Genomic DNA, 12,728 nt, shown 5'->3' with positions numbered 1-12,728 from the left:
CTGGCTAGGGTGGTCAAAGCTAAGCATTGGGCTTTCAAATGAATTAAAACTCTGTCTGGGTCTTTAGTTGATTAACAAGCTAAACAAGTCACTGCTGGTACAACTGGGGAGGGAACCAGAGAAAAGAGTCTGACATTGTTTTGGTAAAGTTACACAACGACTCAGTATTAATTTTAGTGACCTCCAATTGACGTAACCAGCTGTCATTACTGCCAAAGTGAATTATAATTTTATGGAATTTATGTTTACCCTTAGCCAGCAGTTTTAAATTTCCCTCAGTGTCGCCTGTTCTGGCCCCTGGAAGACAGTTGACTATTAGAGGAAGAGCAGTTTTCTATTTGCTGAATGACAACTGTAAAGTAGAACAAGTGGGAAGACTTTCAATGTTTACATATTTGTTAAAACATCCTCCTCTTTTCTTCAGTTTCATACAGAGAGTAACTAGATGAGTACACAGTTTTGTTTTCTTTGTATAGCAGGAGTTGTGCAGAGGGCCTGTATTGAGCGCTCTTGCACCAAAACTAATGACAGCTTCACCCTGCAGATGCACTAAATCATCACTAAAGTTTGTCCATGCTTTAACAATTAAGACAGAGAGTACAGTCTGAGTCTAAGAAAGCAAATAAATAATCCTGAAAGTCAATGAAAAGTCCTCAGATTTGACATCCAGGTTAACTGGAGTGCAAATTAGTCGACATCGCCAGGCTCCCCTGCATTTAACCCCCTGCTCTCCTTCATTTTCCCCTAAGCTTCCTCTTCTCCCCTCCCTCTCTTTCTTTTGTTCCTGCTGTGGCGATCAAAGTGTCTCTGCAGAGCTGCACGATCAAAGACGTGGAGGGAGGGACTCCGGAGGAGGTGAAGAGGCCTCACCCTGCCTGGGTTGGCAATATTAACATGGAACACACTGGTTTTGTCTTTTTGCCAGAGCTTGGCTCTATGTCTCTGGCACGTTGCAAGGTTACCTAACCATCAAACCCACTGGTGACCTTTGTGTGACTTTACTGGACAATATTCTGGAACTGAGGAGCAAGCTCCCACTGGAGCTGTTCCTCCCAAGATGCCACCAATGTTATAACTGCTGAGAAGCTCACAGTAGAAGTCCCACATTTACTCTCTGAGAATTAAATGTGTGTGCAGATATCCATGAGTGGGAATGTTTGTATTTTTTCCCCATTTCATGCAAACAGTGGATCTGCATGAGCAAGCATGTGTGCGGGTACATGTGTGTGTTGTTTGTGCTGACCATGGAGGAGTTGCTGACAGCGCTTACCTCGGGTTATTTTTGGGTCATGTAGAGTTGAATAGCAATGGAGAGCTTTAAGCAACCAGCTGAAAAGAAAAAAAAATCAGTGGAGCAAACATAGTCTGAAATGACACATTCACATCACCCCCACTGCTGATACGTACAAGCAGCAAGAAGCTTCATCATATGGACCAAAGAGCAGTCTAGGCCGTGTCACTGCTGTTTCACCAACCATCTAATGTTTTTAAATCCAACTCTGAATAGAGGACTTTTTTTTTTAAAGAGGGGGATATAAAGAGGAAGAACCTAAGTAGGCTACAGCACACAAAGTGCTCTGGGACGCGTGAAGAAAATGCAGTGTTGTGCTCTGCCCTCTGGTGGTACAATGGGAGAAGGGTGCAGAGATGCTGCCTGCTCCATCAGCTCAGGGAACGCCGTGTCCATGAACGGGCCTGGAATACTGATGCCACAGTGCAGGGGTGCAGGAGCTGCAGTCTGGCAGGCCCCAGAGAAGCACTCAGATTCATTGTCCTCTACAGAGACACAGACAAAAGAAGACCACTGACTTGTCTGTGAGGCCTTATAGTCCTAATCAATGCTGAACGCGATATGGTTGAAGAGTTTTAAGCCTCAAAAAAGCCAAAAATGTCTACATCATTTGATGCCTCGGAGGAAGAAGAGAAAATGCTCTCTGCTTGTTTATGCCTTTTTTCCACACTTTGAATTTAAGCTGAAGGACGCCCCAAAAATACTGTAAAATAAACTTCATAACAGTAAAATAAAAGTCCCAACAGCTGTGACGAAGCTCACAGGTAAACTGTAACACTGTAGCAGCACACTTGTCTGACGTCTGCATACCAGTTCAACTGACTGGAGGAATAAATACTGGAAAAGTAAAGACATCACCTCATATTGTCTAATATCCTATAACCTTACTAAATAGAGGTCCCTCAACATTGTATGTTAAGGTAGGAGAAAGATGCTAAGATACATTCGGCCACGTGAAGGAGGGAATGATGCTGAAAAAAATACTTTAAGGTTTTTCATAACTCAAATAATAAAGTAACTGAACATTGTTACTGATGAACAATGTGTGGGGATGTCTTTGATTTCATTGGGATTGTCCTGTGGTTTCTTCTAGCTGGTTGGATGGGGTTCTGAAGATGATCAATAATCAGTTACAGGTTTATTTTGATTTTAGTCTTATTTATTTGGAGCATGAACTGACTGAATTAAAAAAAAAAAAAAAACAAGACAGCCACTTATAGCCTTCAACTAAGAAGGCTTCAGATACATAAAAACACTCTAGTTAATACTAGTTAATTACTAGTTAATCTGTGAAATGGAGCAACTAACCTTCTCCCTGAAACTTGAGACTGCAAGGTTTGGAACGCACTGGGAAAAATGGACATTCTACCAGACTGTGAAATAAATAATTTGAAAGTTTTGCCTGTTTGTTGTGTCAACCAGTACCTTCTTATGCTCTAAACAACGAGCACAAATGAACTGCGGACCTTTTTGCATAATGATGTGATCCATTTCTTAACTGTTTTTCTTTTTTGGTTTCTGATGGCAGATGAATTTTGTAGTGTGACTCATGTCCTGCCTGTTGCTGTGTGATGGTTCAGATGTTCATAACACAATGAAGTGTAAAATGTGTTTGAGAGTATCAGGATAATCGCATACTGACGATAATACAGAATGATTTATCGATACTGTGTCAAAATTGAACTTATAATATTGGAAATAACTGCTTTATCACAACTGTGCTACATCCATGCATGTGCATTTTAATGTAACCACACAAGAAATGGAAAAGATGAGGTCCTGACTGATTCTGTGTCTGTGTCAGAAATAATTTGGAGTTGGGGTTTAGGGTTCTTAGTGAATAAACAGTATATCTGGGCTTTGGAGTTCAGGATGTCCTCCTGCATCTGACAGCTTGGTCCTCACCCTTTATCTCCACACACTGTGACATTACTGCTGTTTGTCACATGCCAAATACATTTTCTAACCTTCATGTTGGAAATTTAGCCAGGAGAGGAGCCACAAAAACACATCCTTAGGCCCTGTGAAAGCTACACAGCCAAGGAACATGCTGCTACAAAATACTCTTTTTTTTTAATTTGTGTTGTATCTTTGATTGGAGGTTAAAAATGATTGGAAAAGGCTCTCCATAACTTTATAATGGAGAGATAAAAAACATAAAAGTATAAAAGCAAAAACTGGAAATTTTAAATGTTTGGTCATTTTGGTGATAATTCTTTAGAAGTTTAAACATTAATAGTCAGAAGTAGAGTTTGGTAGAGAGAATTTGTTTTGTAAAAGTGCTTCGTGGCTTTATTTAGATTTGATCATTACTGATGAAACAGTCTACATGGCATCCATCAGGTTAGCTTACACACATGACAAAATCCTGATCACTGAAGAGAGACGCATCGCCTTTTCCTTGAAGAGCCCTGCTACCTTTCATCTGTATGCAGATACAACAAAACAAATGCAGAAAGCCCTGATTAAGATGATTAAGATTTTCCAAAGTTGGCAAAAAAAAATTGTGTAGGAGCTGAAAGTAAGAAAGGGACGAACGTAACAGGTTTTAAAGGCTTTCACGAGATTAACAAATACAAAGAACTGTTGATCATGTATCTGTTGAAAAAGGGTCTTAGAGGGATAAAGCAGTGTGAGAGTCACTGTTGGACCAGTTGTTGCCTGTGGCCTCCTCCGTGTGTAATAATGGTCCTGAGCGTGTGGTCGTCCCCTCCGACAGTCTGTCCTCCTGTCAGACGCCACGCCACGGCGCCACCCAGCCACTTCCCCAACGCTGCAGGACGGCGTGCCTCTGACTCTCTGCCAGCCGGACGTTGACGATGCCAGCAGGCACACCAACACACAGTTGCACACACCTACTTATATGTGCAAGCAACTGCGCACACTCTCACACACTCACATAAATCAAATGCTTGGCCCTCCTCTCCACTGTCCCAGCATGCACCCTGGTTACCTGGCTGCTGTCCCACTAAGAACAGCTGCTACCACAAGACTGGACTGGAGGTTCCACTGCATGGTAGCTCACACACACATGCATACACACAAAGAATCACATAAAAGAGCCACAAACAGTACTGGCTTCATTCATCCCCAGCTCTGATGCAAGCTCATTTCAGGTGATGGAAGACTAAACCAGAAGGTAATAACTTTTTATGGGAAGATAATCAACAAAAACTGCCACAACAAACAGACATAAGCACAAAAAGATGATTATAAAGATACAAAAAACCAACAACAACAACAACAAAAAAAGCAAAAACAACAAACAAAGGAAAAAGAGACAGAAATTGATACAAATAACCAGATTTGTTATGATAATAATGTATGCAGAATTAATGTAAAAGACACAAAATACACGCAATTGCTAAAACATTGATACAGAGTGTCCACATAGGCAATAAAATGACAATGAAATAACATAAAATTACTGAGACACAAACAGGCACAGATGTATAATTACCATTAAAGGATGCAAAGCAATCAAAGACCGCACAGATAGAAAATAAACACAGCTTGATGCAAAATGACTAAGAAGAGATACAAAAATTAGCACAAAACACAAACAGTTATAACAAATAGGCAAAAATCACCACAGAGATGCAAAACAGAGGCCAACTGATTCCAATAGTGAGTAAAGAGTGAAACAGAATAACAATATGATAGAACGTGGAAACAAAATGAGAAAGTGGTGCAAAGTAACCAAAAACTGATCCCAAATTATAAGGAAAATATACCTTTTTTTGCAAAGGACCTAATCATAACCATAAAATTTTGCAAGACGACTGAGACATAAAGTAAGAGAGAAGAAGAACAAGCACAAACTAACAAACACGGCCCAAAAGCAACGTCCATAATGTGACCTGACCACAAACAACTGCAAGTACGACAAATATGTGTTTATTTCTTTCAGTCTGGTGTGTTGCTCGTCTGTAGGAGGGTCGAGGCCTTTTCCATGCCACAGTGCAGCCGTGTCTGCTTTCTTAAATCCTTTCCTACCTGCTTTCTTCATCCTCAGCTCTAAAGAGAGCTCATTTGAGATGATGCAGGACTGGACTAATAGAGTGAAATGGTGCAGGGAGGGCTTTATGAAAAGTGCACAGAGATGCTGTTTGAGCAGATGCACGGGGTCATAAAGTTAGTGCCTGCTGGGACACCTGGACTCATCTGAATGGGATACAGGGAGCAATTGACGGCATTATAATTCTTGCCCTTTCAGCGTCACATTTAGCGGGGAGGCTGTGGGGGGGGGGGGGGGTTACGTAAAGCCGAGCTCTGCCACTGCTTTGATCTGCAGCGCTGCTTGTGCTGCAGCAGGGCAGAGGTCAGAGCCCCTGGAGGTGATTATGTAAGAGCAGGCCCATCTCCATGACTGTCCTCTGGCCACAGTGACACGGGGCTTCAGCATGCTTCCTCCTCCTGCTGCTTCTACATGTACATCAGAAACACTTCACCACAAGTGTCCTTTGGAGGATGTGGAACTGCTTTGGTAGAGAAAATGTCAAATTCTTGAAATGCGGCTGAACAGAGAACGATCGTACGTCAACTCTTTGGGCTTTCAGGTTAATAGGACGTGGGAGGGACCTTGAAAGTCTTCACAGTAGATCCACATTTTTGCTAAAAGTGCTTAATATTATGCAGGGATGTCTCAGAGAGGTGTTTTGGGGGCATCTAAATGGCCTGTAGAACCCTCTCAGGGTCTTCCTCATTACCAGCGGAAGAGGTTTTTTCAGTTTTTTAGCAGTGATGAGTCGGACTGGATGATGCTGGGGCTTAATTACCGTACAGCAACTGCTCGAGTTCTGATGTCAGCTGAATGCAAGCATTACAGCTCAAGGACACATATAGCCTGTTAAAACATGCCATGTTAGCGAAACTCTGTCTTTCCGTCCATCAGTTCTGCATAGGTGGCTGCTCTCATCACAGCTGACGCCGACCTTTTCAGCTGCAGAGACGGGACGCACTTAACAAGCTCAGTGGGCACATGAAACTGTACGTAACTCACTGTATGTGTATTCACTCATTCCCTGCAGTGTAATGACGTACACTCTCTTCATTTTCATTCTGCTTTATCAGATTTTTTGCACTTTCAGGCTTCTTCACCTTGAAGTTAAGAGGTTTTTTGTTTGCTTTGCTTTGAATAAGGTCTATTCCTAACACAAGCTTTAGAAATGTTCACATTTTGTTCTACAACATGAGGTGTGGAAGTAAATACTTCACCTGTGAATTGTGAAGCTATTCCAAAGCTGTGCCAGAGAAGGAGTTTCATAACAAGATAATGACACTAAAAAGGTTTTCAGGGACATTCAGCGTCATCACACCATGGAGATGGTGACCTTGAAGTCAGCATTGTGTAGTTTATCATTTTTCTTCTTGCCATTGCATTTATGTGTCAAAGAAATCACGATATTATCAGATTATCTTGTTGAATAAAATAAGTATCATAACATCTTTTCTCCTCACTGCTTATTTTTGTGATCAGCTTGTGGAAAAATCCAACCAGCTTGTGTAGTGATGGAACCAGGGCTACGCCAATTTCTGTTGGCCTTGCAGTACTCTCTCTGTACCCACCAAACTACTGCGTTTGGTGAATATTTGTACACGTCATTATTAGTGGGGATGCCAGGTTCACAATACAACTACTTGCATTATGTTCTTTTTCCTGTTCATCACTGTGTCGGGCTGCTTTAATCCTTCACTCACTGGCCACTTTATTAGGTTCAACTGCTCATTAATGCAATTAATGTATTTTATTGACCAATCACATGGCAGTAACTTGGTGCATTTAGACATGAACACATGGTCAAGTTCAAATCAAGTGTGGGGAAGAAAGGTGATCTAAAGGTCTTTGAATGTGGCACAGTTGTTGGTGCCAGACTGCCTGCTCTGATTTAGAAACTGCAAACCTTCTGGGATTTTCTTGCACAACCATCTCCAGGGTTTACAGAGAATGGTCTGAAAACCAGAACATATCTGGGTGAATATACTTTGTTAATGTCAGCGCTCAAAGACGACATCTCATACACCTTGTATTAGCAGTTCGGCCTGCTGCTGCTGGAGGAATGATGTTGGGTGCATTTTCAGCCCTTAGTAGCAACGGAGCATCACAGCCTGCTTTTAGATCAGTGTACATCATGTTCCAGTAGTTTCCAAAATGATTTCTTGGACCTGAAAATGAGTTCACTGCACTGTTATGGCCTCCAGTCACCACGTCTCAATCCAATGGGATGTGGTGTAACATCCTGGATCTGCAGTAAGTGATATCCTATCAGGACCATCTCATTTCTTTGTTCCAATTATTTTAAAGCACTTCTGATAGAAAATGCAAGCTTCATTCACTTAACTGCACATCTCAACCATCATTTGAATTTAAATTATTTGAGGCGACTTGCAGCCCGTTTAGTTTACCTTAAGCTGAACCCTGTCAGCTCTTCCTTCATGTCCAAAATGGCCAGATCTGGCTGCAAACATGGCAGCTGATAAAAGTGCAAATTTCAGGCCTCGAAATAGAATTTCAGCACCTGTTGATATCAACGTAGCAACATAATAGCTGAAGTTCTTACTTGTAATGCAAGCTCTTTTTGTAGCTTAATGTATGTTAATTTAAAAAAAAGACAAGGCTGTTATTCGACCTTTTGTTTTTATTGAACAACTCTGCAGAACAGTGAAGATGGTGACAGTCAAAGTAGCAGAGACATTGTAGTCCGGGACTTTAAGCAGTCTCTTCCTTGGCAATGCGGTCTTTCTTGAGGGGTCCCTGTGGAAGAGAGAAACAGAACCATCAATCATGTGACAATACTTAATGGTCTTCCTGTTGGCTCGAAGCAGACGTGTTCCCAGAGAGTGAACAGGGAGCCAGCACAGAGAGCCATTGCTCCCCTGCCTCACTGGAGCTCACTGTGGCACTGGAATGGAACCCAGAGTTCATACTGAAGACTGAACCAGGTTACGAACAGTGCAGGACAACTCAAAAATTAACTGCCGTATTACAAAGCTTTTACTTTCAGGTGGTCAATCTTTAAAGGGGAACTTATTGGACTCATTTCCAGCTTCACCACTTTATTCATTAATTCTAGAGTAGCTTTGCATGGCTCAGATCAAAATCATCCTCACACGTCTTATCCTGGGCCTGTCGGCTGCTTAACCCGTCTGAAACTAGCCATTATAGAACAAAGTCTTACCATGAAAACTTTCTTTTCCTCCACGGTCTGGAAGCGACCATGACCGAACTTGGAGGTGGTGTCGATAAACTTGAGGTCGATCTTCTCCAGGGCACGACGGCTTGTCTGCACCAGCAGAGACTGGAGGGAGAGAGAACAAGAATCAAGTCTTTATATCCCAGAGCTTGCTTAACCAACTTTGTCTAAGAAAAGAAAAATCCTCCCAGTATGAAACTGGTCAACTACCACAACTAATTGCTTCACTTTAGTCTCACCTTGCGCAGAGTCAGCACCCTCTTCTTGGTCCCCACAACACAGCCCTTCAACATGACAAAGTCATTCCTCACTTCTCCGTAATGGACAAATCCACCCTGTAATTAAAACACAAGGTCAAGCACAGCTTCCAGGCTGGAGTGCTGACACAAAGTACAGATGTGTCTAAGATCCTACCATGGGGTTGATGCTCTTGTTGGACAGATCGTACTCTGTGGAGGCGTTGTTCTTCACCACCTTTCCGTCCTTCTGGTGGTAGCCCTGACCAATCTTGTAGATCTTCTTGTTGATCTCTGTGCGGTGGTGGTAACCCTTCTGACCAGCACGGGCCACAGAGAAGGCCACACGGGCAGGATGCCAGGCACCGATACAGGCCACCTTACGTAGACCACGATGGGTTTTGCGAGGCAGCTTCTTTGTGTGCCAACGGCTGGTGACACCTAAGAGTTTAGACATTCGGTCAGCGTCACGATAAATTCAGGTTCAACCAGCAGCTGATGCTGTGAAAGAGGCTCAAGTATCTTACCCTTGTATCCGTGACCCTTGGTGACACCAATGATGTCGATCATCTCGTCCTGGGTGAAAACTTTGTTGACAACCACAGCCTGCTCCAGCTTCTCACGGGCCCAGTCCACCTTATCAGAGATGGTGCCTCCGTTCACCTGCACCTCCATGAGATGAGCTTTCTTCTGCCTCAGGGGCAGCATACGCATCTGCAAAGAACAAAGCCTGGTTAGGACAGAAAATATCGGTGTGCTTTTGAGCACTGCATAATTTTAGCTATGCAGTCTCAGAAGGAAGGCAGCATGGAAGATATCCTCATAAGTTTCGGGCGCCATGCCTGACGCGAGTTCCGTGGTCTCTTCACTGACAGACATTCAAGAAAATCAACAGAAAATCGAGGGAACAAACCAACCTGTGTGTGGCAAATGACACGGATGACCTGGCAGTATTTCTTCATGGCAGCAAAGTCTTTCTCCAGCTGCTTCTTGCCCTCCTCATCCTGCCATTTCTTGCAGTATTTAGTGAAAGCCTTCTTCTTGGATTTGTACCTGAGAGCATGAAGTAACACATAGGTTGGCACAGGTCCTTCATAACCCCCATGAGGGGCAGCGGAAGAACGCAGTGCATAGCTGCTTGCCCTCCCTCCGTGTGGACAGAAGGGCTGTATCAGCTAGTGAGGGTTTTGGCTCATGGCACAGTTTCTAAGAAGCACTTTCCACTGGCCAGAGGAGCCCGGAGCTCATCAGGGCACGGGGCACCTGAGCGGAGCTGCCACAGAGGGCCACCGTGATGTTAGACTTGCTCAGTGAAAATGCAGTTCCTAACATTTCCACCAGCAACTAACATCTGCTTCAAGCACTTTCATTGCAACGGGATGAGCTTCATTTTGTCCCCAAGACTCACCAGTTCTTGTAGAAGCGACGCTTGCACTCATCACTCATGTGCTCAGCGAAGACTGTCTTGAAGGAGCGCAGACCACGGGGTGTGTTGACGTAACCCACAACACCAACCACGATCATGGGAGGAGTCTCCACAATGGTCACTGCCTCAACCACTTCCTTCTTGTTCACCTCTGTAAGAGAAAGCGTTGATTAATTTTGACTAATAGTTGATATAATCAGTAACTTCTTCAACTCATTAGATTTGTTTACTCATGGTAGAAACTGCGCTCAGTGCTCGACATTCAGCAAGGGGCTATAGACCCATTCTGTCCGCCCGTCGAGGGAATCATCACAGGCAGAACACCATAACTAACCCTAGACCTTTTTCACTGCAGACGAGGCTTGTTTTACAAAAAAAATAAAAAATTAAATTAAAATGACAGCCGAATAAACTTATTCAGGTTTTTAGTTTTAAAGTATCTGTATATTGTAAGATCCCCTAGGAAGGTATTAAATACTCACTTCCCCATAGATATAAATGACCATCTACGCAATTAGTATCATTAATTACATTTTCTTTGTTATAAGTATTATTACAGTGACATTTCAACAGAACCTGCCAAATAGTGCTTAATCTGCCATTAATGGCAGTCACTTGTTTTTTCTCTGGCTGTCAAACTTTCAGGAAATAATTTAAAACTGCGTTTTTCTTTTTAATTCCAAACTTTATATAACACTAATGCTGAAAAAGGAGGCGATTGGTAGCTTTCATTAACTTTACCACCATCAGCAACAATGATCAAGTTAAGATGCATCGTCATGCATTTATTACACTTGCTTCTCTTGCAGACAGAAGCTAAAGTTGCTGCTGTGAAAAAGGTCCGATCACCAACTATGACTTCTCTTTTTAAATTCGAGGGTTTGCTGTATTAAATTTGCAGTCTAATTGCACTTACTTGAGCCAGGTCTGTCCACCTCCCGGACGATGTGAGTCATGCCGGCCTTGTAGCCCAGGAAGGCAGTCAGGTGAACGGGTTTGCTGGGGTCATCCTTGGGGAAGCTCTTGACCTTACCGCGGTGACGACGACTCCTCTTGCGGGGCAGAAAGCCCAGGGATCCGTGTCGCGGAGCCGAAAACTTACGGTGGGACTGCCAAGAGTGAAGAAGAAGAAAAAAAATTAATCTTGTGTACCCAAGAAGTGTCCGTTATACACACGGTTCCTAGCACCTGTGAGGTGAATTTTCCACCGAAACCAGCGTGGACTCTCATTTACCACGCTAGATTCGACGTGCTAGCTTAGCTAACCGCCTTTAGCACTTCGCAGCGTGCGGCTGTCAAAACCGAATCCACACAATAGGAACCCTAGCTTTAAGACAATCCATTTTATCCACAACTTTAATAAAATAAGTTACTGGAGACTGAGGCGGTAATAGGCAAAATAAGTACGGCCTAATTAAAGCAGCCATTTTGGCCCCAGAGTCGCTCAACACGCATACCGAAATCTTATATTTGGGATGAAAATAGCAGTGAAATCTACACAAGACTGTCATAAAATATACACTGAAATCAAACTGCATTTCTTATACATGTCAAATAGGTGGGATGCATGAGATAGAAAATGGATTGGTGCTCAGAGTACAAGGAGCAAAAGAGGATTACTCACCATTTCGTCTCCGATCCGATTGAAAGAGGCCCGATGACGGGCAAACTGCCTGTATATACCAGAGCAAATATCGCGAGAGTCAGCGTGAAAATCTTCCAAGAAGCTCCACCCCTGGTTGGTAACGAGTATCTGTAGTAAAATAAATAAACCACTAGATGCCGCTGTTTGCTTTCACAAATTTTGCGTTACGCTCATACACAGTATGAACAATCTTTTATGTTATACTAGTCATCAGTAGCGGTTTTAGATACGGGCGACACGGGCGGTTGCCCGGGGCGGCATCGTGGTGGGGGGCGGCATCACGGGCATCGGTGCCTATGACCCCGATCGGTTTTCTATCGCCCATTTGCTGGGAGTAAGGGCGCCCTTCGTTTGCGAGGTGCGCCTGCTGCTTGCGGCGCAGAGAGGAGAGGGCGGGGCGGCGGGGGATTCTCTGACCGGCTGGAGCAGCATCTAATAACCAACTCGCAAAATAAAACAAAATAAAAACAAACCAACAAACACGAAAATACCAGACAGACTTTTAATTTGCACCGATGTTTTTTTTCGAAATTCTATACACGAAAAGTGAGCGCGAGAGCCCTCGGTGCACCTCCTTGCTGCTGAAGTCAAAGTAAACTTTATTGTCATCTCCGCTAGAGTCCAGTATATAGAGAGACGACAAGGCTCCAGTTACAGCAGTGCAAGTAAACAAACAATATATATAAGAAGAGTAAGAAAATAAATATACACTTTAGGACTCGAGATAAAGGGATCAATAACAATTTAAAATTTACAGTTTGATTATTTAAAGTCTCACACACAACCCGTCGAAAAGGCCGGCTGCTTCCAAATTTCATTTATAATGTTGTAAATCCAAGACCATTATGTATTCATGATTTGAATCCTGGGTTGTGTGAAATCTCAGAAATGCACCCTAGACAAAGTGAATCTGTGAACTAAGGTGTAGGTGTGTTAG

General features: G+C 43.1%; 1 protein-coding gene across 1 annotated transcript; it reads right to left on the bottom strand.

Moving 5' to 3' along the window:
- Window positions 1-7,909: 7,909 nt before the first annotated feature.
- On the bottom strand, window positions 7,910-11,926 carry rpl3 (ribosomal protein L3). The gene is made up of 9 exons (XM_005726293.1): window positions 11,771-11,926; window positions 11,063-11,255; window positions 10,129-10,297; window positions 9,638-9,773; window positions 9,248-9,434; window positions 8,899-9,161; window positions 8,724-8,819; window positions 8,470-8,589; window positions 7,910-8,045 (listed from the first exon to the last, which is right to left on the bottom strand). Exons 1-9 carry the CDS (start codon window positions 11,771-11,773, stop codon window positions 8,001-8,003), a joined length of 1,212 nt encoding a protein of 403 aa, XP_005726350.1. The 5' UTR covers window positions 11,774-11,926; the 3' UTR covers window positions 7,910-8,000.
- Window positions 11,927-12,728: the final 802 nt, after the last annotated feature.

Source organism: Pundamilia nyererei, unplaced genomic scaffold (assembly GCF_000239375.1).
Source record: "Pundamilia nyererei isolate P.nyererei 1_Seehausen unplaced genomic scaffold, PunNye1.0 scaffold00018, whole genome shotgun sequence".
In the NCBI taxonomy this organism is placed as follows: domain Eukaryota; kingdom Metazoa; phylum Chordata; class Actinopteri; order Cichliformes; family Cichlidae; genus Pundamilia; species Pundamilia nyererei.
The sequence above is the reverse complement of the archived record's forward strand: the minus strand, read 5'-3'. Positions and strand labels throughout refer to the sequence as shown.